The sequence below is a fragment of the Girardinichthys multiradiatus genome, chromosome 20 (genome assembly GCF_021462225.1).
Source record: "Girardinichthys multiradiatus isolate DD_20200921_A chromosome 20, DD_fGirMul_XY1, whole genome shotgun sequence".
NCBI lineage: Eukaryota > Metazoa > Chordata > Actinopteri > Cyprinodontiformes > Goodeidae > Girardinichthys > Girardinichthys multiradiatus.
Window position 1 is genome coordinate 8,841,751 of NC_061812.1, and position 25,933 is coordinate 8,867,683.

The 25,933-nt window shown below is 39.0% G+C and overlaps 3 protein-coding genes across 3 annotated transcripts in view; 2 read left to right on the forward strand and 1 right to left on the reverse strand.

Annotated features, from left to right (window-relative positions):
- Positions 1-408: 408 nt before the first annotated feature.
- Positions 409-4,947, reverse strand: LOC124857163 (adenosine receptor A1). The gene is made up of 3 exons (XM_047348302.1): positions 4,380-4,947; positions 912-3,595; positions 409-811 (listed from the first exon to the last, which is right to left on the reverse strand). Exons 1-2 carry the CDS (start codon positions 4,730-4,732, stop codon positions 2,962-2,964), a joined length of 987 nt encoding a protein of 328 aa, XP_047204258.1. The 5' UTR covers positions 4,733-4,947; the 3' UTR covers positions 409-811; positions 912-2,961.
- Positions 4,948-15,607: 10,660 nt separating this feature from the next.
- Positions 15,608-16,978, forward strand: LOC124857401 (adenosine receptor A1-like). The gene is made up of 2 exons (XM_047348653.1): positions 15,608-15,973; positions 16,101-16,978. The coding sequence occupies exons 1-2, from the start codon at positions 15,624-15,626 to the stop codon at positions 16,741-16,743; spliced, it is 993 nt and encodes a 330-aa protein (XP_047204609.1). The 5' UTR covers positions 15,608-15,623; the 3' UTR covers positions 16,744-16,978.
- Positions 16,979-23,829: 6,851 nt separating this feature from the next.
- Positions 23,830-25,933, forward strand: part of LOC124857368 (tubby-related protein 1-like) — a 30,445-nt gene continuing 28,341 nt past the window's right edge. The window contains exon 1 of the mRNA XM_047348591.1: positions 23,830-23,872. Within this exon, the coding sequence (XP_047204547.1) occupies positions 23,845-23,872 (28 nt within the window). The 5' untranslated portion in view covers positions 23,830-23,844. The remainder of the gene's footprint in view (positions 23,873-25,933) is intronic.

The following is a 25,933-nucleotide window of genomic DNA, read 5'->3' on the forward strand; positions in this document are numbered from 1 at the left end:
TGTTGTCATATTCCTAGTGGAGTAACATTATTTCAGAAATTGCAGAACCAGTCTTTCACAGGGTGTGAATTTTTCAACTAAGACCTGTTTTTTAAATATTGTGTCTCTACTGCATATAACCTAATTATTTCAGTTGTCCCGTCAGATCCTATTTTGCAAGCATTACTTGACATTTTTAGCAAGATGTTGTTGGCATTAGGTTAAATATTTAAATATATTTTTAAATGCAATTGAGTTGTTCTTTCAATGTTTGATAAAGTCACAAATACAATTATATATACATATATATATATATATATATATATATATATATGTATATATAAGCTAAGTTGTGGCTGTAGTTCCTTTTCGATAGTGTTACTACGGTTACCATAAACGTTACATGAAATACAAAAAGTGAAAGAAGAATTAATTGTTGACCTTTATTCAAATGCTACAATTCAAACAGCTCCTCTTGTCTCTGCTGGGTGAAAAGCCAGTTGATCAGAAAAATTACACAGTCTGACACAAACTCTGCTATCTTCTTCAAATTTGACATATACCACATTTTATAGCCAAATTCACTCAACAAAATTATCACAAATATGATTAAAAAGCCAAGGAAGACACGATCCATGCAAAAGTTTGCCTTTTCTCTGAAGGTCCACTGCTCCCAGGGTCGCGCACGCCGACTGTCTCCATGTTTGCTTAAGTGCAGTAAGGCTTGCTGTTCATCATCCAGGTCTTCCTCCGGAGCCTCTGGATCCTGACTGTCCTCCAGTTCATTGGTGTTTGCCATTTTATAGTTCCAAATGTAAGCCCCCTTCTAAAGCTTGATAGCATAAAATAAAACAAATTGTCAGGGTTTCTATTCAGAACTGGATGGAAAGGCCTCAAAAATGTTCTCTTACAATAAATATGAAGCGTCTTACCTTGAAGAAGATTAGTATTTTCGATTAGAACTACAGAATAAATGCATAGAAATTTGCCTTCTTCTCTTCTCTGTTAGACCATATTTCTGCTCCTTAAACATTTGTATGGCCACAGAAAACAGAAACAACATACAAGGCTGGTAATGCCAACTTGGTTATGTGGTATCTCCGTCACTAAGACAAGGGCTAAGGATTTAACCACACTCAGCAGTTTAAAATCCCTAACTAAGGAGGGGGGTTGACAGATGGTGATATAGGTATTACTGAGTTCATGATTGAGAGACACACAAAAACAGAAAGGCAGGGTGAAGGTTTTATTTCATAATAATGCAAAGAAAGGTAAAAATCTTCATAAAGCACAATGCTTATTATTCCTGTAAATGTTAGTATTTGCCACACACAAAATCTGAAAGACAGGTTGTTTGAAGTTTCACAAGAATTTCACATCTTTTATTTTATAGAACATTGTTGCTGAACTGAGGCAGAAGTCAAACTGATGACAAAGCAAAACTATTGCAGACATCTTAGGTTTAGAGTTGGAATAAATCAGGTTAATGCGCTTTAAGTAATTGATTCAAATGTTCCAGTGCTTTTCAGCCCTCTCCAACAGCTTTTAATATACAACCCGAAGAAGCTGATTTAGCTGACATTTAGCTAACAGAGGCCCACATTGTGTGACAAAGGCTTGGCAGTTCGAGTGGGACAATTAATTCTAGTTTATATTAACTGGTTTTAGATTTAAAAAGGAGTACATGGAATAAAAACGTGTTAGCTTTATATATATATATATTTGTTTATTTTTTGCAAAAAAATATTTTTGGTCAGTCCTGGACTTTTGTCCCAATCAATGAGTTCCAACTTTTCAATTTGTGACCAATACATTTAGAGTGGAGAGGTGTTGTGACGCAAACTATAGCTGGTTAAAAATGCAAAAGCTAATAGTTTACCTACATCCTGACATGAAGACACCATAAACACAAACAAATCTGTAATTACAAAGTGTAGGGGGCTGCAGCTCACATCCCTTGTGGTAGTCGAAAGGCACAGTAACTTTGCAGAAGCCTTACACAACTGAAAGCAAAGAACAAACGTTTTTTTGAGTGCAAATGCTAAAACAAATGTTAGTTGTAACACAATGAAAAGAACTTCATAACTGAAATTATTTCTGCACTTGTTCCTGGTTATGTAAACGATAGGATCAGCAAGAAGTTCGAACAGAACATTTCTAAAATACCCGTTATAGTTTCAAAAGAAAGTCAATGATTAATTGGATTGTTTATGATCTTTTTAATGAGTTTTGTCATTTGGCAACATTGGGGATCAATAGGCACTATGATTGAAGGCAATGAGTGATATGCTATTGCAAAATGCTATTGACAACTTCTATTGATTCTTGTTACGACTTAGGAAAACATGTTATTGATTTCTGAAAAAAATAAAAACAATTTAAAGATTCCCAAGTTGGTTTTCCACAATCCACAGAGGAATATTGACACCAACGTTTGGGAGCAAGTGGTCCAGAACCATACTTATGTTCATCCATTGTCATTGTATTTGCACAGATACGTACATATCTTAACAATTAGGTTATTATTGTCCACTCCTGCCAGCTGCACATCATTGTATTTTTTTCAGCTATTTGGGGGGAAACCTTATAAATGGAAATATTATAGGAAAAAGTATCCAACATTTTCACTTTAAATTAAAAAGAACAAAGATGTTAAATACAACAAAGATTCATGTTATAATCTGCAATCAGATACACGACAAACAAAACAACTAAGATTTTTGATAACCTTAAAGCTTCGCAGCATTTTTTATTCAAGTTGTTTTTTTCTTTTGCATTTTCTTTTACAACAAGAACCAACAGTGGTTGTTGGTTGCTGATGTAGGTAAAACACAAAATATCGGTGCTAAACCATAGATCAAAATGATTTAGAAACAGGGTCAGTCTTACTTTTTCAATTATAATTAGTCTTATGATTATTTATAGCATTATTATTCTTGCTTGGACTACACATTAAGGACTAAAGTTTTTTTTTATTATATGCTATAGGTCCACAGCCAATTTTTCATTCCTGTCTATGGTGCTGGTAGGGCATGGAGTGGCCACTGTTGGCTTACATAACATGCAGCGGCGAGTTATTTGGATCAGTGTGAGACGGAAGCGTTTTATTCTGAATGCATAAACCATCGGGTTGAGTGCTGAGTTTACATGAGACATAAAAATTCCTATATACACAACTAACTTGGGTATTTCACAGTCTGAGCAAAAAAAGTCAATGCAGTTCATGATGTGTATTGGCATCCAGCACATGATAAAAAGAAAAACCACCAAGGCCAGCGACTTTGCCAGCTTCAGCTCCTTTCGGTAATACCTTTCTCTATCACAAGTTGCTTCAGCACGGCGGTTGAGCTGGTGTCGGATCACTCGGAAGATCTCCCCGTACAGAATAATCATCAAGGCCAGAGGCACCACCACACAGACGAAGAAATTAAAGTACACCATGTAGTCCATCCGAATAACAGTTTTAAACTCACAAACTATCTCAGTGGAACTACTGAGGTTCCCATGGTGTAGATTGTTCCAGCCAACCAATGGAACCAATCCACTGAGGAAGGAGAGGATCCAACATATACAAACCGCCATGTACGCCCTCCCCTGGGTCACTATGTCGCTGTACCTGGACAGAACAACCAGAAAACAAACAAGAGTTTTCTCCAATTACCTAAATGCACTCACAGACAACTAACTGTAATGGCATTTCCCAGAACCTGTGCCAGACTTTATTTCTCAGAAGCATTTGATTTCAGTCTTCAGCTGATAAGAAAGTATTAGTAAAGACACCTGCCAAAACTGTGCCTTTGTCAGTAATTTAGGCAGACAAGAACAATTTAATTTACTTAAAAGGTTTACTGTCCAGCTCTCTGATTTGCATAAAACTTGACAATGATGCGATTGTATGTAGGATTTACACACCCAGTGAGTCTTCCTTACTATCTCTCTTTTACAAAAAACTGCTTTAGGTCTCTGTAAACAAGGGTAAAAAAAAGTCTGTTAATACTCACATCAATCCTTCTGATACAGAAAGGTTTCAAGTGATTTATATTTGAGAACATTCAGTGAATATAGAAGAAAAAAAAAAACGGCTGAATTCTCTAAAGGATCCGGATATAAATAGGTATAGACATTTCAAAGTGATATAAATAGTCAGGACTATAGTTTATATTTAGAAAGCTACTCCGGGGTACAACAAAGATTTTGATCACTTCCTGTTGTTCTCCACCAGTAATATTTAATTATTCCTTTAGAAAAAAAAAAGAAATCTTCGTAGTATTCTTGCACACTTACATCACAGCATGAGTAATCTATCACATATTGTCACTTTCATTCATTTGACTTTTACATGCAAGGAAAAACAAATGATTCTTGTAAGTTTAAGTGTGGTTATTAAAACAGTTTCTCACCTTGTAGAAATTTTTATGCGCAGATATCTGTCGATGGCTATGGCCAGGAGAGACAAGATAGAGCTCTGGGTGATGATCAGCACCAGGCTGGAGAGGATGAGGCAAGTGTAGAACTGGGTCCTGAATCCCAGACTAATAACAATGGCCAGAGGGATAACCAAGCTTCCAACGGCGATGTCAGCCACAGCCAGAGAAACAATAAAGCTGAAGGTGGTGTCACGGAGAGCCTGGTTCACGTACACTACAAGCACAATTAGTACATTCCCTAGGACAGAAGCCACAGCAATGGCTATCTCAATAGAGATGTACATCACATCCACATGCTCCCTTGGCTCGACACCTGGAGTGGACATCTTTTTTTGTCCTTAGGTATCTAACTTATCTTTGCTCAGATTGTGAAAAACTTTAAATTTGTTGTGGAAGGCTCTTTTCTCCTCTTTTTGTTTTCCTTCAGCAAAAACATCTTCCAGCAAACATCTGGTTCAGCTGAGACAGATCTAAGTTTTTTCTTGCCACATTTAGAGTCCATGAAAGCACACTGAATGATCAATCCTCTGCATCAAGTTCAAGATCTCTGTGAGGTAGCCAGAGATGGTGCATCACCACTCTTCTCTACTCTCTCACTCCCTCTTATTCACTGACTACTATGTATAAACGTGTTGGGGAGGGACTTTGTTTTCTGCAGCACTCTGCAGCATTAATTTTGCTTGCATAAAATTGGATTGTGTGTGCCCTGTGTGTGTGTGTGTGAGCATTAAGTTTTTCAGAGGAAATGAGCTACATAATAGCTGGAAGGATACAGTTAAGCTGAGAGGATGGCTAAGGATTGGTACTGATTTGGTCTCATGATAAAGTTAATGTTATCTCATGATATAACTAAGTGTTTAGTAATTTTCTGATGAAAAACAGATTGTTTTGATTATTGTCACTGATATGTTTTCAGAGATTCTTTGGGGATTTTCTGTTAAATGTTGAGCAGTCAATTAGACTACTTTCCCACCAGACTAAAGGCATGTTAAATTATTTCAGAATATTTTCCCCCAGAATTTAACTTCCCAGAACCTTTTTATCTACCTGGGCCAATTTTTGTCTGTATTTTCACTTTAACAGGCCTTGTGATTATGTAGATTATGACCCCTGCCACTGAGCAGCTCCTCCTCCTGAAGGCGTACTTCTGCGATCTGGGACATAGATCCCTGTCCATTACTACAGCAGAGGTCAGAACGCAATTAGAAATACTGAAATCAGATCAGAACAAGATTATTTCAGATTGTTTATAGCATTTATGATTTAAAGGCCACAGACTGCCATTTCAAACTGTGTGAAAATATATAGTTAGAATGAATTATAAATTAACTACACCGAACCCGTCTTTCGACTGTGGAAAATGAACAAATATAAACATAAATGCTGAAAAAAATATTTCAATTATTATAGTTAAAATCCATTAAAAAGGCTTTGATGAAATCATTGCTCTCTCTATCTCTCTCCATTGAGACATTGGAAGCAGAAGTCTGTGCTTCAATTAATTAAATATGTCCACCAATGAAGGGAGATTTTATTAATGTATATGACAGAAAACTGTAAGACATTCTGATATTCAGCATGAGTGGCTGGGTCTCAATTTCTTTGTTTGCAAACAACAATACAGAACTTCTCTCAGAATTTAAAGTTAACAAAATATGAACTGCAGAGGAGTATAAACTGAGAAAATTAAATGGGGAAAAATTAAACCCGTAAGCAATGCTTAGCATCCTCCTATGAAACTGCACCGTTAAGTCAGGGTCCTCACAAAAAAATGCTAACAGAGTCGTGAAAATGAACAAAAAACACATACATTTTCTGAGATATTGACACAAAGCACAGCACTAGTGCTCTCTGTACAGAAAACAAACTCTTCCCTGCATGTTTATGATGTGAATATGCTGAATAAAAGATAATGATGGTGTTTGCTCTTCCATGAGAAGATTGCAACTATTTGTGGGAAGCGCAAAACTCTCCCCAGCCATCAAGTGTACCTGGGCCACATTAGAATTTTGCTTCAGCGTGATGGGTGTGGACCTTCATATGTGGACCCACTTGGGTTGAATAAATACACCCCGTATAAGCTAAACTAGCTAGGCACCCCATATTGACATCGGCTGTGTCTGAAATGAATATTAATATTAAACAAATATTAAAATTAGCCAAATTGAGCAACACATCTAAGTGTAGGCTGGGTGTTATACAGCTGGATGCCCAAGAAATTAGCAGGAAAAACCAGATAAGTGCTAAGAGCTCAGTCCATCCATCTGTCAGTCCGTCCGTCCGTCCATCCATCTGTCGAAAGTGCATACAACTGATCCACAACTGGATGGATGGATGGATGGATGGATACATGGATGGATGGATACATGGATGGATGGATGGATACATGGATGGATGGATGGATACATGGATGGATACATGGATGGATGGATACATGGATGGATGGATGGATACATGGATGGATACGTGGATGGATACATGGATGGATACATGGATGGATACATGGATGGATACATGGATGGATACATGGATGGATACATGGATGGATACATGGATGGATACATGGATGGATGGATACATGGATGGATGGATGGATACATGGATGGATGGATGGATACATGGATGGATGGATGGATGGATGGATGGATGGATGGATGGATGGATGGATGGATGGATACATGGATGGATGGATACATGGATGGATGGATGGATACATGGATGGATGGATGGATACATGGATGGATGGATGGATGGATGGATGGATGGATGGATGGATGGATGGATGGATGGATGGATGGATGGATACATGGATGGATGGATGGATGGATACATGGATGGATGGATGGATACATGGATGGATACATGGATGGATACATGGATAGATACATGGATGGATGGATACATGAATGGATGGATGGATGGATACATGGATGGATGGATAGATGGATGGATGGATGGATGGATGGATGGATGGATGGATACATGGATGGATGGATGGATACATGGATGGATGGATGGATACATGGATGGATGGATACATGGATGGATACATGGATGGATGGATGGATGGATACATGGATGGATGGATGGATGGATGGATGGATGGATACATGGATGGATGGATGGATGGATGGATGGATGGATGGATGGTATAAATTTAAAATTTAATTGACCTAAATAACCTAAATAACTTTAAATAACCTTCTTATGCAAATGTAGAAGAAGAAATATGCTTCGGAACTTACTGTTAGCTTAACTTTCTGGTCAGACTGTTTTTACAAACTGAGCTAACTCTGAGCAGTTTCCACTGCAGGTCTGACAATCACTGCTAATAGCAAATGCAGAGAATTCCTGTTAAACCAAAAATCCAGATTATACCTTTAAACTGGCAACCTCAGCTGCCAGGGAGTTAAAAAAATGCATATTTACTAATTAGTTTGAGAGTTTGGCAGCAAGTATCACCAAGGAAGGAATCACTGCAATGGTCTTTAGTTGCTTAACGGAGCAGATGAACTGTCTCACAGTAAATGTGTCTTTTTAGTTCACATAAATTTAAAGGAAATGAAGGAACATGATGAGTCTGGGTTTTTTTTTTTGCACTTCCACTGTGATCCCAGACATTATTGTAGAGCTTTAAATTGCTGAAACGTAATACATTATATTACATCTTTGTCTTCATTATGGCAGTTTGTGTGAATTATTACTTCTGGAGATACAAATACTGAGACAATAAAAAAAAACACAAAATGTGCAGAAAAGATCAAATATTGTGACTCAACAGTATCATTGTTAGTATATTGCTTTTTATCTTTTGCTTGTTTGCCTGCTTGCTTGGTTGTTAACGTCTAGTATGTATCCACTAATATAGAATATATCCTTTATGTCATTTTATATTAGTAATTCAAGTAATAGTAATTATTTTCTTTGTAATTCCATGAACTAGTAATTTTCCACAAACAGCAAACCCTTAATTTCTTTTTGTAGGTTTTTTGGACACTAGTGGCCTTCACCAAACAGTAAGTTGTCAGGAAAGAGGATAGAAAGACTTGCAGCAGAGTTTGGGAGTCGAACTCTGGACAGCTGCATGGAGGACTATAGCCTCTGCATATGGTGCGCCTGCTTTACCAGCTGAGCCACCCAGTACCCCCCTTAATTTCCATTTTAAGACTATTTTGTCAATAGAAACAAAGTCCACCATATATCTTACATGTTATATTACCTTGTGAAAACAGTTGTTTCCTGACCTGCTCAGGTTCTAAAAATAACATCCCAGATGATCCTGCAAAAGTCTCATTTAAAGCTGAAGACTATAACAAATACCTTAACCATTACCAAAAATCACAACAGTTTATTAAGTAATATAATAAAAAGTTGATTATACCCCTTTGGTTGACAAGAATCTAGCAACCAAGAATCTAGCAACCAAGAATCTAGCAACCAAAGTAATTAATTTCATTATAGTGTTGCAGGGATCCGCTTGTGCCTGTGCAAGATCAACAACATTATAATTTAGCCTCTATTACCGGTTCCAATTTGCAATGTTAATTGTGAGTTCATACCAAGCATCCTGGTTTAATGCTGCATTTATTTCATCCTGACACATTGCTGTCTCTGTTGGTCATAATCAGTGTTTGAATCTCAACACTGGAACTGTGTTACATATTATTAAGTCAACTCAGAGGCAAGAACGATACAGAGTCAGTTTTACTTGCAGCAAGGGTAGCTCACTTTGCAGTGCAGACTACAAAGTTTTGACACCTTATCTCTTTATTTATATGCACAGTTCAACAGTGTTCAGACAGTGTGTGTGTGTGTGTGTGTGTGTGTGTGTGTGTGTGTGTGTGTGTGTGTGTGTGAGGCTGAGGCTGAGAAGAGGCTGTTTCTCACAGAACGTGATTCACCCTCTGGTGTGTGTGTGTGTGTGTGTGTGTACAAATAGATAACTGAGATCCCATACACACAGGGAGGACTGCATACCAGAGCATGATACAAAGCAGAGTGCAGCTGCACTACAGCACAAAGTTTTTACATGAGTGATAACAAGTTTTCACACCCATCCAACAAACTGAACAATACAAGTATTTAAATTAATAAAATGAATAAAGGGCAATTAAAAGCAGAGAGGGATGACTTAGAAGATAGAAATTACAGTCCATCTCTCCAGCCAAGTGTCGGATAAAACTTATGAGATACGTATACCCCTTTAACTTTTCTATGTTTTGTCATGTTACAAACCACAAACTTCAATATGTTTTAACAATATTTGGTGGGATTGGCCAACACAAACACCAAGTAATGCAGAATTGTACAGTGGAGGGAAAATCATACATATTTTTTAAAAGAGTCAGTACTTTGTTTCACCTTTTATGTCAGTTACTGCTGCTTTTCTTTTGGGGTTTTTCTATCAGCTTTCCATATCCGGAGACATACATTATGACTGACTGATTAATCTTTCTGGTGCCAACCAGAGGAGGTCGCTTTTTTAAAATTTATGTAAAATGACTTTTATCCAGGTGGCAAAATAGTGTGCCAAATCCTTACCTTCACAGAGTTGCAGAAGAGTTGATGGATCTACATGTGTTTTGTGAACCTCAAGAAGACTTTTCCACATTAACATAGATTTTATTTTTTCTCAAATCAAAAGCTAGGTTCACATAAATGGCACACAGTGCAGCTCATTTCTAGTGCAGGTTGAACTCTATGGTGGCTGCCCCTTGTCACAATTCTGGTTAACTCGTGGTCATAGCTTCTGGTTTTGCAGCTGAGTGTGAAACTTGAGGCCATTTTTCTTTATTAAAGAAACATGGATTGCTCTGTCTGTTTTTTGGGGGGGACTCTGTCTTTAAAACAGGGGTTCAAATGTCCTGATGTCCACAGGAAGTAGTGAGCGTTAGACAGACATATAAACACTTTGTCCACAGTAATGGGGCATTAATCTGGTCTGTGATGTATAGAAGTCCTGAAAGGCAAGTGAAAAAACAACTCAAAGCAAAGAAAAAAAGAAAAGACATAGAAAAATAAACCAATTTTTCTAGAGAAACCAAGATTTTTTTCTCACTCTGTGTTTGCGATTTGCTGGTCCAGACATGTTCCAACTCTCACCTCACCTAGAGAATTTGGAACACGAGTCAACCCATCAATAAACTTGATTTCAACATTGAGGCTAGACTCAGTGATTTAGACATACTTGATCTAGGTTTAGATTAAACAAAACTCCCTAGTCTAAAATCTTCATCCATTTTAGTTGTAAAATTTCAGTACAATATAAATGTATGGAAATATAATTTGTACATCAAGTATCTGATTATTTGAGAGCTAAACATGAATATGATATGATGACATTCATCTATTTGTACTGCAGTGGGATGGATTAAACAACACCCATTGTAAAAATAAAAAAAAACATTGTGTTTCTTTTATGTGAACACATTTTAATTGTTAATGTATTCATTAGATCTTCTGACTTGGATAACACTGGTGCACAATTGGATAGTATGCATGGAAGCCATATACGGTGGAGGATGTTGTTGGTTCTTTCTTTACATTGTCTGCTGTTAAGTATGTTTTGAAGGTGATTATGTGTTTTATTGGGTTATTTTTTGTTTTGTTTGTTTGTTTACAAGTCGATATAAATGGTCAGTGTCCTGTGTTTACTCACTAAGCAATATTTCCTTGCCGGGACCATAACGTATTGATTCTATTCAAATCTAAAGTGTAATTAAACATTCAAACTTTACAGGTCATACACTTTCAGTAAGACGCTTTCTTGATACTATACCAGAGACAATGCTCAATTTGGTTTCATTAAAGTGAAATGTGAATCTTTTAACAAGAATCAGAATTTACAAACAGAACCACAGTACTGTCATGTATTGATGACATTTTTGTGACCGAGTTGCAATTAACATTGACAGAATGTTTCTAAGGCAGATTACAAACAAAGTTTAACTTTCATTTCTAAAAATGCCATTTATTCTCTTGTAATGACATTAAAATCATTACTGGTACACATGAAATTACTGGAATTTGATATATTATTTATGCAACATTAACTTTGCTAATGTGAAGCTTATATGATCTAATAAAAATTACATGTTAGTCATTAGGAAATCCAGATTTTTATGCCTGTAAAGCTCACTATAATATAGTAAGAAAAATGTTCCCTTTAAGACCAAATAAATACCAATTTTAGCCTAGACGTCTATAGCCCATTTAGGAATTGCTAATATATATTTTCAACAAAAAACTGCTCAGTGGTGAAGGATACCAGTTGAAATTATTTCCTGACTGACTTCCCATAGTCAGCTTTGATAAGAAGCTTTCTACCAGGAAGAGCTCAGAGTGTGACCACCCTTACTGAACCAAGTCAGCAGAGGTTGTTCAGGCATCTCAACAAGATATCTTCACAGCAACACATAGGAAAAAAGGTTCATTGCTGAATGCGTTAAGCAGGATGTTTTTAAAATTAAGCTCTGCTATTGATAATAATAGCCTTTATGCCTTTCTACAGACAAATGCTGTTATTTAAATATGAAACCATATGCACACACTTGTCTTGGGTTTGCTTTAGAATGACCTAACAATCCTCATGTAATCCATCTGCAGAGGCATTGGATTCTCTTCTAAGAAGCAAAATATCAGATATTGAAGGTAAGCTTTTGGTTCACAACTGAAGTTCTCCAGCATTAGAGAGGATGAACTCTAACTGGCAAACTTTGATAACTTTGATAAAACTTTGTTTTATCTTCTTTAGTTTAGAACATTAGTAATAAGTAGTTATCGATGGATTAACGTTAGAGGTGATACTTGTCTTAGATTGTCCATGTTTATTCTTTAAATAAACTTCAACTATAAGAAATATCCTTTTCTTTCTTTATGAGTATATATTAAATTCCATGGAAAGGTCACAAATGCATCTAATTTAATTTCCCTTTGGGATTAATAAAGTATTTATTCTACAGATAAATTAACTTTATTGAAACACTGGTTTATATTAAAAGGAATCTCTGCAGTTTCTTTTTACTATGTACAATGAAAATGAAGTATTTCCAATTATTTTTTATTTATTTTATTGATTTTTCATAACTTTTGAGACTGGTTGATTTCTGGACAAAATAATTTACATATCTATATATATCTACATGGTCGTCAGATATAAATCTTTATTTAGTTAATTTTTAGCTTATATATAAGGAGCCCCCTCCTTGAACCGCCACCTTAGCGTGGTGGATGGGCTTGAGTGCTCGAATGATCCTAGAGGCTATGTTGTCTGGGGCTTGAATGACCCTGGTAGGGTCTCCCATGGCAAACAGGCTCTAGGTGATGGGTCAGACAAAGAGCGGTTCAAGACACCTTCATAAGGACCACAAAATCGAGGCACGTGACGTCGCCCGGAATGGTGGAGGTGGGGTCCCACCCTGTAGCCAGAGGTCGGGACTCGCTGGAGAGCGTCTGGTGGTTGGATTGTTGCTCACAGGACCCAGCCGGGCCAAGCCGAACGAGAGACGTGAGACCATCCCCAAGTGGGCCCACCACCTGCAGGGGGAATCATGAGGGACCAGTGCAAAGATGATTGGGCAGCGGACAAAGGTGGAGACCTCGGCAGCCCGATCTTCAGATGCTTAGCCTGGCTCTAGGGATGTGGAATGTTCACTGGGGGGGAAGGAGCCTGAGCTTGTGCGAAGGGTCGAGAGATATGGACTAGAAATAGTTGGGCTCACCTCCTTGCACACCGTGGGCTCTCGAACCAATCTCCTCAAGAGGGGCTGGACTCTATTCCACTCTGGAGTGGTCCACGGGGAGAAGCGACGGGCTGGGATGGGTTTGCTTGTTGCCCACCCTGCTCTGCCGTCTCGTGTTGGGGTTTACCCCACTGGATGAGAGGGTCACATCCCTGCGCCTTAGGGTTGGGGACAGGTCGTTGACTGTCATTTTGGCCTACAGGCCGAGCAGTAGTGCGGAGTACCCAGCCTTCTTGGCATCCCTGTCGGGGGTGTTGGATAGTGCCCCTCCCAGGGACTCAATTATTCTGCTGGGGGACTTCAATGCCCACATGGAAAACGACAGTGACACCTGGAGAGGCGTGAGCAGGAGGAATGGCCTCCCTGATCTAAATCCGAGTGGTGTTTCGTTATTGGACTTCTGTCCTGGTCACGGATTGTCCATAATGAACACCATGTTCAAGCATAAGGGTGTTCATCAGTGCACTTGGCAACAGGACACCCTAGGCAGGACAGACTTAGCAGGCCCAATCACATATTGAGGGTCTGCTGGGAACGTCTGGCAGAGCCCTCAGCCAGGGATGTATTCAACTCCCACCTCCGGGAGAGCTTTGACAAGATTCCAGGGGATGTTGGAGTCATAGAGTTCAAGTGGACCATGTTCTCCGCATCTATTGTCAATGCTGCTGCCTGTAGCTGCGGCAGTAAGGTCTGCGGTGCCTGTCGCGGCGGCAATCCCCAAGCCCGGTGGTGGACACCGGCAGTAAGGCACGCTGTCAAGCTGAAGAAGGACTCCTATCGGCTGTGGTTGGCTTGTGGTACTCCTGAAGTGGCTGACGGGTACTATGAGGCCAAGCATGCCGCGGCCCGGGCTGTGGCAGAGGCAAAAACTCAGACATGGGAGGAGTTCGGTGAGGCCATGGAGAAGGACTACCAGTTGGCCTTGAAGCAATTCTGGCAAACTGTCCGGCACCTCAGGAGGGGGAAGCAGTGCTTTCCCAACACTGTTAACAGTTGGGGTGGGAAGCTGCTAACCTTCAACTGGGGACATTATTGGGCGATGGAAGGAGTACTTCGAGGATCTCCTCAATCCTGCCGTCATGCATTCCCTGGTGGAAGCAGAGGCTGGGGACTCAGGGCTGGACTCTTTCATCACACAGGCTGAAGTCACCGAGGTGGTTAAAAAGCTCCTCAGGTCTTTGGGGTGGATGAGATGTGCCCTGAGTACCTCAGTTCTCTGGATGTTGTGGGGCTGTCATGGTTGACATGCCTCTTCAACATTTTGTGCCGGTCGGGGACAATGCCTCTGGGTTGGCAGACTGGGGTGGTGGTCCCCTTTCATAAGAAGGGTGACCAGAGGGTGTGTTCCAACTATAAGGGTATCACACTGGTGATTCCATAATTTTAGCCAGGGGTTGTAATATTCTAATCTTAATATCATGTTTTGATTAGCTGTAAACTGAAAATTATCATAACAGAATAAAGGCTTGGAAACATCAGTCTGTGTGTAATAATATATAATCTGTAAGTACTTTAAACAGTCAGTCAGTCATTTTCTACCGCTTATTCCATAGTGGGTCACAGGGGAGCTGGTGCCTATCTCCAGCAGTCTATGGGCGAGAGGCAGGGTATACCCTGGACAGATCGCCAGTCCATCGCAGGGCAACACACAAACAACCATGCACACACTCATTCATACACCTAAGGTCAATTTAGAATGACCAATTAACCTAACAGGCATGTCTTTGGACTGTGGGAGGAAGCCGGAGTACCCGGTGAGAACCCACACATGCACAGGGAGAACATGCAAACTCCATGCAGAAAGACCCCAGGCCAGGAATCAAACCCAGGACCTTCTTGCTGCAAGGCAACAGTGCTACCAACTGCGCCACCGTGCAGCCCACCACTACTTTAAACAACTTTTCAATAATATTCTAACTTATTGAATTAGTCAGTATATATTTTGGTTTTGTTTTGTTTTCTTTATTTTAAATGTTTCTATTCTCAGCTACTTAAAGACAAAGAATACAAGGACTAAATTCATATATCAAGAATAGTAATACCAGAGACTTAAAAGTGCAGAAAATACTGCAGCAAAATAAACAAACGCCACACAGTAGCAGGTTTGATATGACAGCAGTGGCAGGAAAGTGAGATGTGCATTTTAAATGCGTGGTTTCTAAGCCACCACAGTGGTAGTTCACAACATTAGTTTGACAAGTTAACGGAGACTAATGTTAAGTTATGTAATCAGATGTTTATACATATACTTTTTATAATGAGTATAAAAATATATGCATATGAATATTTGCATTTTTTCATGCAAAGAAAGGTAAATCTTTCAAGAAAGGCTGAGAACGACTAAAAAAGAAGAAGTGGCTACAGCTAAGGACTTCCTCTAAAAGCATTGCAAGAGCAAGATGAAAGATAAGCAGCAGAGAACGATCTAACTCTTACTCACACTGAGCATTAGAACCTCATACCATCAACCTGCAAGATGAACCAGTCAGAGAGCCCCATGGAAATTGAAAAAACGATTTACGTTTTTGTGGAAGTCCTCATAGCAGGGTTCTGCTGTCTGGGGAACGTGTTGGTTGTTTTGGCTCTGTGGAAAACTAGAATGGTCCAACAACCCACTTACTGCCTTATTGTCTCTCTGGCTGTGGCTGACTTTCTTGTTGGAGCCGTGGCCATACCGTTAGCTGTGCTTGTGGATGGGCGAGTAAAGACTTCATTCCACACTTGTCTCTTCATCAGCTGTGTGGTCATCCTGCTGACGCTAGTCTCTGTTCTCTGTCTGACGGCCATTGCAGTGGACCGTTACCTGCGTCTCTCCCTCCCTTTCTGGTAAGAATTAGTTTCAGTGTTATTAAATGTGCAGATCGCAAGGCAAGCCAAAATGTTATCTTCTACAGGTCTTCATTTTAATAAGGTTTTTAATTACAGTTTTTCTTACGAATCATGTTCTTCATAGGTACAAAAGGACTGTAACCTGGAGGCATTCTTACTACGTGGCTGCTGCATCCTGGCTTCTTGCATTCCCGCTGAGCTTTACCCCCATGTTTGGATGGCATTCAACCCCTCTAAACTCTTCAAGATCAGAACCGTGCACGTTTATAAAAGTGATTCCCTCAGACTACCTGGTGTATTTTAACTTTTTCCTCTGCACCTTAACACCATTGCTGGTGATGACTGTATTGTACAGCTATGTTTTCTGTCACGTTCGAGAAAATCTCAGAGAGAAACCAGGCAATGGTGCCCAAAACCAGTCTCGAAGCTACCTAAGGAAAGAGAAAAAGCTGGCGTCATCTCTGTCTCTGGTCTTGGCCCTTTTTGCCCTTTCCTGGCTACCTCTTCACATTATGAACTGTATCACATTTTTTAAAGGGTCACAAACTGTAAACCATATAGCTATCCATGTCGGCATTGCCCTTTCTCATGCTAATTCGGCAGTAAACCCAGTTGTGTATGCATTTAAAATGAAGAAGATCAAGAGAGCATACATAAACATCTGGAGACGGTATACTACCTGTGAAGGAGAATATCAAGGATCTCAGAGCAGCAAGACTGATAATGGGCCCGGCTGCAACAATATCAGTGAGACCGATGACAACTAAAGAACATTATCTGAGAACATGCTGCAGCTTTTTCATTCTTGCTAAGGTTTTTATTAACACTGATCATTGTGGTGTATTTAGGAATGGTAATAATGTATTTCTGAATATGTTATTGTTGATGATGATATCAGTTGATTTGTTGATGATGATATCAGTATATGACTCGTAATGGTGTGTATTTAAATAATTTTGAAGGTGATCATATTGGCATATCAATAAATAGTGAATCAATCTACCCCTTTTTTTTAAGGATTTGTTTTGTGAGCCTATTGGAATTTATTTTGATCTTTTTCTTTAAAGGTTGGCAGAAGGGAAATCGAGTGACAAGTGGAGAAGACATGCAGCACAGGTTGCTGTGGCTCGAACCAGGGGACAGCTGCATTCAGGGCCGAACCCTCTCTATAAATGGGCCAGGGTCTCTACCGCTGCACCAGCATCGCACCCTTTCTTGCATTTCTTTTCAGAAATCTGTTTGTGTGCTCAGTCTATTTTTATGCACTGTGTGTAGGGGTGTGATGTGAAAATACAACAATGTTTCTCACCTAAAGGACGTCCGTCTTTCTTTCCAATCACCCAGTGAGTTTTGTAAGCTTTCCTCTAGCTAAACTAAGACTGAAGGTACAGTATTTTGGGTACACAGTAGGAAAAAACACTGACAAAGTGCATTAAAAGACAAACATGTTTTTTTTCAAGCACTGTCAGAAAATTAGATTAGTTAGATTCTCTAACCACAATTTATGATTTGTAAAACCTGTATTCTAAGTACAAATCAAAATTGTAAAGCTTGTTTTGGTCTTTAGACTTGAACTGCATGTTTTTTCTAAATCTAAAATTAGACTCAATAAAAATTTGAACTGTATTGTTTTTTACTGCTCTTGAAATGAGAGTCTATAAAACCACACAAAGGACAAATTCACACCTACACTGCTATGAAAAACGATTTCCCCCGTTACAGATTTTTCCTGTTTTAAACCAGGCAACCACAGTAAACGGAACTCATTACTGCCCGATCCAAAGAAATTCACAAACAGATGAGAACCAAAGTTGCTGACATGTATCAGTTTGGAAAGGGTCACTAGCCATTTCTAAGACTTTGAAACTCCAGCAAACAACAGTGATGGACTTTTTTAAATGGAAGAAACACAGAACATGGTGAACCTTCTCAGGAATAACAGCCATTCAAAAACTAATCCAAGATGATGAAAGCTCATCCAGGAAGTCATAAAAGCACAGAAAACAACAAGATCAGTGTTTATGATTCAACAACAAGAAAAAGACTGGGCAGAAATGGCATCAATGGGAAAGTTCCAAAACCAAAAACACTGTTAACAAAAAGAACACTAAAAAGGACCCGTCTCACATTTGCCATAAAACATCTTGACAATCCCCAAGTTTTCTGGGAAAATATGTTCTCTGCACTGTTGTGACATCGCGGGACCTTTTGACAGGTGTGTGTCCCGTTACATCAGGTGTAAAAACTAACATAGATTCTGTTAGAATAAGAATATCATACTTGAAACATGGTGGTGGTAGTGTGTTGGTCTGCTGTAATTTAGAACTATAAGGAAAATATCTGGTCACTAGTTTGTGACCCCAAGCTCAAGTACAGTGGGTTTACAGAAACTAACAAAACAAAATCAAAGTTTGGGAGAGGCATAGCCAGCATCCAGACATAAATCCAGTTGTGATGCTGTAGAATCTTTAATGCAAAATAAAACAAAGACAGAATTGGCCAAGCTTCCTCCACAGCAATGTATACTGGCTTCGGAGCCAGTTATTGCAAACACTTGGTTGCAGTTGTTGCCACCAAGGGTGACAAAACCTGTGGTTAGGTTTAGGGTGAACTTACTTTTTTACACAAGACAAAGTTGATTTGGATACCTTCTATTACTTAATAAATGAAACAATCAATTGAAAACTGTCTCTTTGTATTTACTCAATTTACCTTTGCATGTTAATAAACTTTGATGATCTGAACAGTGGTTCAACACCTTGGTACTCGAGGCCCATAATCCTTCATGTCTTAGATGCTCTCTGCCCCGGCACACCTGATTTAAATTGCATTCTCTGCTCAGCATGCCAATCAGTGCTGCAGAAGCCTATTATTCACCAATTCATTTAAATGAGGTATGTGGCAGCAGGGAACATTCAGGACACTGAGTTCTGAATATTTCTCATCTGATTTTGAGTGAGTTAGGTGAGTGCTTAAGATGTTGTATTGAGTTCTCGTATGACCTTCTAGATGAGCTTTTATCATTTTGGATTAATTCTGGTATGACTGTCATACCAGGCAGGATTCCCAATGTTCCATGTTTTCTCCATTTGAAAAAAAGTCTCTCCTTATGGTTTGCTGGAGTTCCAAAGCCTTAGAAATGGCTTTGTGACCCTTTCCAGACTGAGGACCATGAGAAACAGTGATCTGAAGCATTTAAGTGTGACAAAAAAAGCAACAAAGGAAGTCTGTGAGTAAAAAAATCTGTTTTTACCCATCCTACTCCCTATTTCTTCAGTTAAAAAATGATCATAAAATCATGTCTCATTCTCAGGGGTTGGAATTGTATTTTCACAGCTACCTCTTTCTATTGCAAAATGTTTGTTGCAAACAAAGCCACTTCCACATGATTAAGACTAGCTTCAGCTTACAGTTCCAGCAACAAGTTTCATATCAGGGTTTATCAGCGTTATTAGTTTTAGTTTCCGTTATAAATTTCTGGTGATGACAGTTTTACTCAAAAGTAAGTTGACTTTCCAAACCACTGAGTGTTTGTTTTAAGCCTTAATCAGCAGTGAAATGAGCTGCATCGTGATTATTATCTGGACTTTGTTGATTATGTGGTTGATATTTTGTTTTTGCATGTGTGTTTTACCATGTATAGTTGCAGGAATGTCTTCATGCTGTACCCTGATTATACCACATGATACAACCACACTGAGAACTGAGCCCTCCAGTGTGACACAGTTTGATCAAACAAAGTTTAAAAGTTATTTTGATGTGTTCTTATGCTGTGGTTTTCATACCCATGTTTCTCTTTGTTGTCATACTGATATATTCTTTATTTAGAAAGATATCCTTGACAAACTTCCCCATTTTGAAATCTTAGTTAACACTTTAGCATTTGATCTTAAATTAGTTTTGGGAGGACCCATATATACAGTTAAAGCCACATTTCAACAATGTATAAAAAGAAATGGCATTTTTTCAATTAAGTTCAGTTTATTTATAGCATATTGTGCGGATTCACAAACAAGTTTATTTTTTTATCACTGTCTCTCATTAATTAATTATTTTCTAATTATTTTTTAAATTACTTTATTTAAAGTCAGACAATGTAGACAATGTAAACACTACTAATACTATGCCTTTAGGTAGTTTTTAAAGTCCTTTCTGTTTTTCCAACATTTTCGTAAAATGGAGGGAGACCTCTGGATATTTTAATGCAACACCTCAACCCCACTGCTTTCTTGTGTGACACAATGTACACAAGAACAAAGACTTACATTTTTGGACACAGGTCCTGTGATTTAAAATGTGGTCTTATGTAAGTAATATTGTGTTGGACATACCCTGCCCATCATTACATTTGGAGGAAAAAGCAGGGAGCTTCAAGCCTGACGATACCTTTTCAGCTGTGAAGGACGTGTGTTGCCAGGTGTTTTGCTGCAGCAGGGACTGGCACACTTGACAAAATACAGTAGATGATATGAAGAACAAAGACTATGTGGAAATGAAAATATACATAAAAAAATATTGCCCACCAAAGAAAAGGAGGGAAAAACATAACTAAATGTAAAAGCAATTGAAACAAAATTTTCTCCCAAATGTTTTGGGTAAACATGGAACTGCTCCCTGCCTCCCTTACTACTATGTTCTAAAATGGTTCCAGTTGACGTTCAGTGTTCTCCAGTTTACTTATCAAACTGCCTACAGTAACAAGATGCAATGTAATCCTTTGCACCTATTTGTTTTTATGTGCACAAAATGAAGATATAAAACTTCCATTTTGACAGCACTAAAAACCACACCACCACCACCACTTAAATCCTAGAAGCTGATAGAGGGCTTCTATTGTTTTCTGTTTCTATCTGGTTACTCACTGACAACTCTGCTGGAATTCCATTTGCTGTCCGTCTCTTCATCACCAGCCTGTGGTTCAGCTCCAATTTGGTGTCTTGTTGGATGATTTGTTAATTTGGTTGACCTCAACAACTACATGCCAGTTGCTGCTGCTGGCTGGTACAGTTCAGCCAAAAAGACTCATTTATTGCTACACTTTTTTTTTTTTTTTATGTTCTCTGTTTGCCATTATTCTCACAACTAATAATTAATTCTTCTTTGCTTTTTTTAACTCGTGTTAACCTTTTCTGCCGGAGACTCCAGTTTAAAGCTGAGAGGTGCAGCAGAGATGCATGTTTCAGAGACCAAAGCTGCTGATTGCTTAACTTCCTACAGCAGAGGCAAACTGAACCCGGCTCTTAGACTGTATGTCAGCAGTGAGGTTTTATTGCTAATCTCACTCATATCTCTCTGCTGTCATTTGTGCACACAGACCGGCTGCATCCGAACATTTGCTGCGGTGATCACACACTGCTTGCCCTTCACTCCTAAAAGAGTGACGCCTTCTGCTGTGCTTAGCTGTTGGAAGTCAGTCAGTCTAACTTTTGGGTTAACTGAACATGGCATGTTGATGTCCTTCTGGGGGGATTTCCAGTCTGCCCCTGGGTCTGGCAAAAAAGGTTTAAGAATAAATATAGACTGAGAGACAGAACAGGCCCCAGGTTGCATAAGGCCCTAAGTAGAATTTTGTTTTGGGCCCCAACTCCAGTTAAGCACACCAGCCAATACAATGCAGTAAATGCTTAATTTAACAGTTTTTTTGGGCTGGGTTAGCAACCTAACTTTCAACTATGCAAATTTAACCAAGTATTTGTGCAATGTTCTATTTGTTGTGATTTAATCTAAGTTCTCTTTGGGCCCACAGGCCAGAATGGTACCCTGAGCAGCCACTAATACCTCGGGCCCACCCTGGTGAGAGACAAAATTGAAGGCACTAAGAACACGGACGGCAGAATAAGAACCATTTCATTTGCCAAGTTTGTGTGCATAAACAAGGGATTTGTTTTCACATCTCATTGACATTAACCATAAATAAATAAACTTTAGAGGAAATAAAAATAAGGATAAAGGAGCTGTATGTATATGTACAGCCAAGTTTTTTTTTTTATATATATGTTTGGTATACAAACAGGACCCTGGTGTATGTCCTTGGACAGTTAAGGTGGTGCAGGATGAAGTGTAGTCCCAGGTTGAATGTATCATCTGCTGACCTGTTTGTCCCGTAAGCAAACAGCAGGTGGTCCGGTATGGAGCCTGTGATGTCCTTCAGATGCTTCAACACCAGTCGCTCAAAGGATTTCATGACGACAGATGTTGAGGTGACAGGTCTGTAGCCATTTAACCCCATGATGGTGCGCTTCTTGGGGATGATGACAGAGAGTTTGAAGCACGAGGAAACCTAACAGAGTTCCAGAGACTTGTAGAAGATCTTAATGAAGATGGGGGCTAGTTGATCAGCACAGGCTTTAAGGCAGAAGGGAGAAATACCATCAGGTCCTGGAGCTTTCCTAGCCTCCTGACACTGAAAGAGCCTTTTTACATCTTCCTCAGTGACCTTTAGTGCAGCCAGGCGGCCGGAGGGGTGAAGAGAGTGGGTTGTAGAGTTGTTGGTGCAGGTAATCCTTTTGTGTGGGAGTAAGTTGTTAATGGCAGAATTTTAAACCTACATAAGAAGCTGCTGAGGTAATCAGGCAGTCAGGTGGTAGTCACAGTGTGGGGGATGGCTCCTGTAACTATTCGCTGAGAAGCTGCTTTTTTCTTTTTTTTTTTTTTATGTTGTGTCGCAATGTTTCATGCATACCACATAGAGCAAATGATTGCCCACATGTGCCAGGGCAGTTTTGCTCTACGAAAAGGATATGAGAAGCTGCTTTTTGACATCTGGCTGCAGCTTCTCTTGGCTGACTTGGTCTCCATGGTAAGCTTGTTTCTTGGCTGCTTATACAGGGCCAGTTCCCCACTGCTGTAAGCCTCATCTTTGCTCCATCACAGTTTAATCAGAAGTGAACCAACGTTTATCATTGTTGTATTATTGTATGTGAATGTCTTGGTCTGCACACACATCTCCTCACAAAAACTACTGTATGACGTCACAGCGTCAATAAATCCATTTAAGTCTGAGGCTGAAGGTTCTACAACACTCCAATCTGTGCTGTCTAGGCAGGCCTGTAACATCTGTTTGACATATGTTAGTCCACTTCCTAACAGTCTGAACCACAGGCTTAGAGGTTTTAAATTTTTGTCTCTAGGTTGGAATGAGATGAAGCAGACATTGATCAGTCTTAAAGCTGCATGGTGAACTGTGCGAGTGGTCCTGTTTTTTATCCCTGGGACACTGAATATCCTGCCCATATTTTGGAAGTTCATTAGAGAGCTTTGTGCTTTTAAAATCCCCAAGAAAAAGTATGAGAGCAGTTTTTTCTCCACATCAGCTTATCAAGCTGTTTTTCAGCCTCTGATGTGCAGGCTTGTGGTGGATTGTAAACGCTGGCCAAACTAAACAAGGAGAACTCCTTCAGTGAAAAAAAGGGTTTACAGTTTATATATATAAAAAAAAAAGACTCCAGATTAGGACTACATGTTTTCTATAATTTTATTATATTAGTACACCAACCTTCTTTTATATAAAAGCAGATTCCACCACCTCTCTTCTTCCTCGACAGCTCCACACTGCGGTCCGCTCAAAACACCTGGAACCCCGGCAATACAAGTGCATTATCCAATTCAATTCAAAAATACTTTATTAATCCCAAAGGGAAATTAAATTAACCTAATAATTATTAATAATTAATGAATTAATTATTAATTATAAATTAACAACATCCTTCTTGTTAGCAGTGCTATATTTCTGAAACCTCCAAGAAACTTTCATAAGTTCAATGACAATGTTGTGTGTTGCTGTTGTGTGCAGTTGGACATGGAATGGCCAAACCCCTGAGGAGAACAAGCATGCAGAGACGAACATGTAGCTCTTTAAGAGCTACTGAATGCTGCGAGAGTGGAAAGTGGCAAAAGGTTGGTAAACAGCATACAGAACTACAGCCTGGGCTGGGCTTCACTGTTTCCTCAAGGTTTTACAGATAATATAATTTAATATAATTAGTTAATTTATAATTAATGAATCCAGGATGTTTTTACTGAGCCAGCTTTCGGTAAAGCTGAGTGTAGCACGTCTTCAGTAGTCCGAGTTTTTAGAAATCAGGTGGATTGATGGCAGAGTCGTGCGGAGTTCCCATTGCAGAGGTTTTATGAACGCTCCTGCCCATTTACCTCTTCGTCATCTCTGGCAAATCTGGTAGAGAGCTGCTGCGTCACCAACCAAGATCTTAGTGAAGTTAGGATAGATGGAAAATGGGGGGAACAAATGCCTAGAGAGAACTGTCTGATGTTTAAGAATACCTATCTAGTGAAAGTAACCATAGAATGGTGTCAGAAATCCGAATAAACACACAAAAATGCAAAGTACAAGACAGAGAAGTATCCACAGTGCCCTCTTCAGAATCGAAGTTTGAAGTGACAAAGAAACTAACTGCAAAATTGTACATGGCTTTTGAAATGGCACAAATAAAAACACCATTTTTGGTTTGGTTCTTTTGCACTTTTAATTCTGAAATACATGGTTTGGGAAATAGAGAATGAAGATTAGCTTGTTGCATTGTGGCTATTTATTGTTCTCCAAGGTCATAAATGGTACAATCACAAAGTATACTTTTCTTTACATTCTGCTTCACAATAGCTGGCATTAAGAAAAAACAATAATTGATGAATTGCTGAACATTTTTTACAAAAGGTATTAAATCCATACATTCTTACAAAATATATTCCATTGTACATTTTTTATGTATAGTACAGAGTGTTATGCATCTGGCTTTAGATTTTCTGATACATACTGCAGAGGTTTCAAAGTGTGGACAATTATTAGTTTTTGGCCACAGGGTGGCATTAGAGAGGCTTTGTCACTATGTACATAAGCCAGTGATGGGATTCCAAGCACTCATTGTACCTTTCAAGGAAGGTAATAGACTGTATAGTTATCATCTGAGTAGGATTTGCTCCATCCCACAAACTATATAACCTACTACCTCACCTTGCTAGGCTCAACTCCAAGCACATGTCCAGAATAAATCAGCTTCTTTCTATCTAGCAGCTGGGTAATGACAATCTAAAGCCTCCATTTGTCTTCAGAGGTGTAGGGAAGCCTTTTTAGTTAAGCATTTATTTATTTTCTGAGTTCCTGAACTGAAGACGTTTCCAACGTACATGAAGGCTTGAGTCTGACCACAGCTTATTCTGTTTCCTTTGGAAAGACAGTAGATTGTATAGTTATCTCAAAAGGAGGACATTAACCCCACAACTATTCAATCTACTACCTCAGCCTTAAGGACAGATAGTTTTGGAGGTAGGAGTGGAAACCTGGCATCCAAACCTGTGAGACACACAAAAAAAGTAAAAAAAATGCTTTGATGTCTTCAAGCTTTTTAATGCAACTGGAAAACAGTTGTATTTAAAAGTATTTCTTTTGTGACACACTGCTTCAAAACAGTCACAAATACATCATCGGAAGCTGTTAAACTACATATTTTCAGGAATTTTCAAACCTAAGCAAATAGCCTGTACTTTTTGACATATACCTGCTAAGGACATTTAAAACCCCTTTTAAATAAATCCCTTGTTAGGGATTAATGAGGGACAGATTGGAGGGTCTAGTTTCAATTAGTAATCCATGGCTTCCCGTTTTACCTGGGGCACAAATATAACATGACACAAAGGCCTATTTTTCTTTGCCAGTCTTAAACAGGATAACTGAGACGTATACAAGAAAAATGTATACAAGAAAATAACTACTCATCTGAGTTTGTCCATATATACAGAGCGATTAAAAAATGTTAAACAGCTGGAACTGTAACAAACAAAACTGGACAAGAAGTCAGATTTATCTTGTCACATAGAGCCAAAAAATAGATATGTTTCCCTAGACACAAAATCAACCTTTATCTTTGGTCATTGCACTGTCCAGACCTAAAATGTTTAGAAAACATGTGTGCTGACCTCAAGGGTAAAGTGCACTTTTTCTGT

Excerpts from the sequence above, each read along its gene's own strand:
- LOC124857163 (XM_047348302.1), bottom strand. The coding sequence starts at position 4,732 with ATGTCCACTCCAGGTGTCGAGCCAAGGGAGCATGTGGATGTGATGTAC. Across the intron at positions 3,596-4,379 it reads CGCATAAAAATTTCTACAAG|GTACAGCGACATAGTGACCC; the intron begins GTGAGAAACTGT and ends TGTTCTGTCCAG.
- LOC124857401 (XM_047348653.1), top strand. The coding sequence starts at position 15,624 with ATGAACCAGTCAGAGAGCCCCATGGAAATTGAAAAAACGATTTACGTT. Across the intron at positions 15,974-16,100 it reads CGTCTCTCCCTCCCTTTCTG|GTACAAAAGGACTGTAACCT; the intron begins GTAAGAATTAGT and ends TGTTCTTCATAG.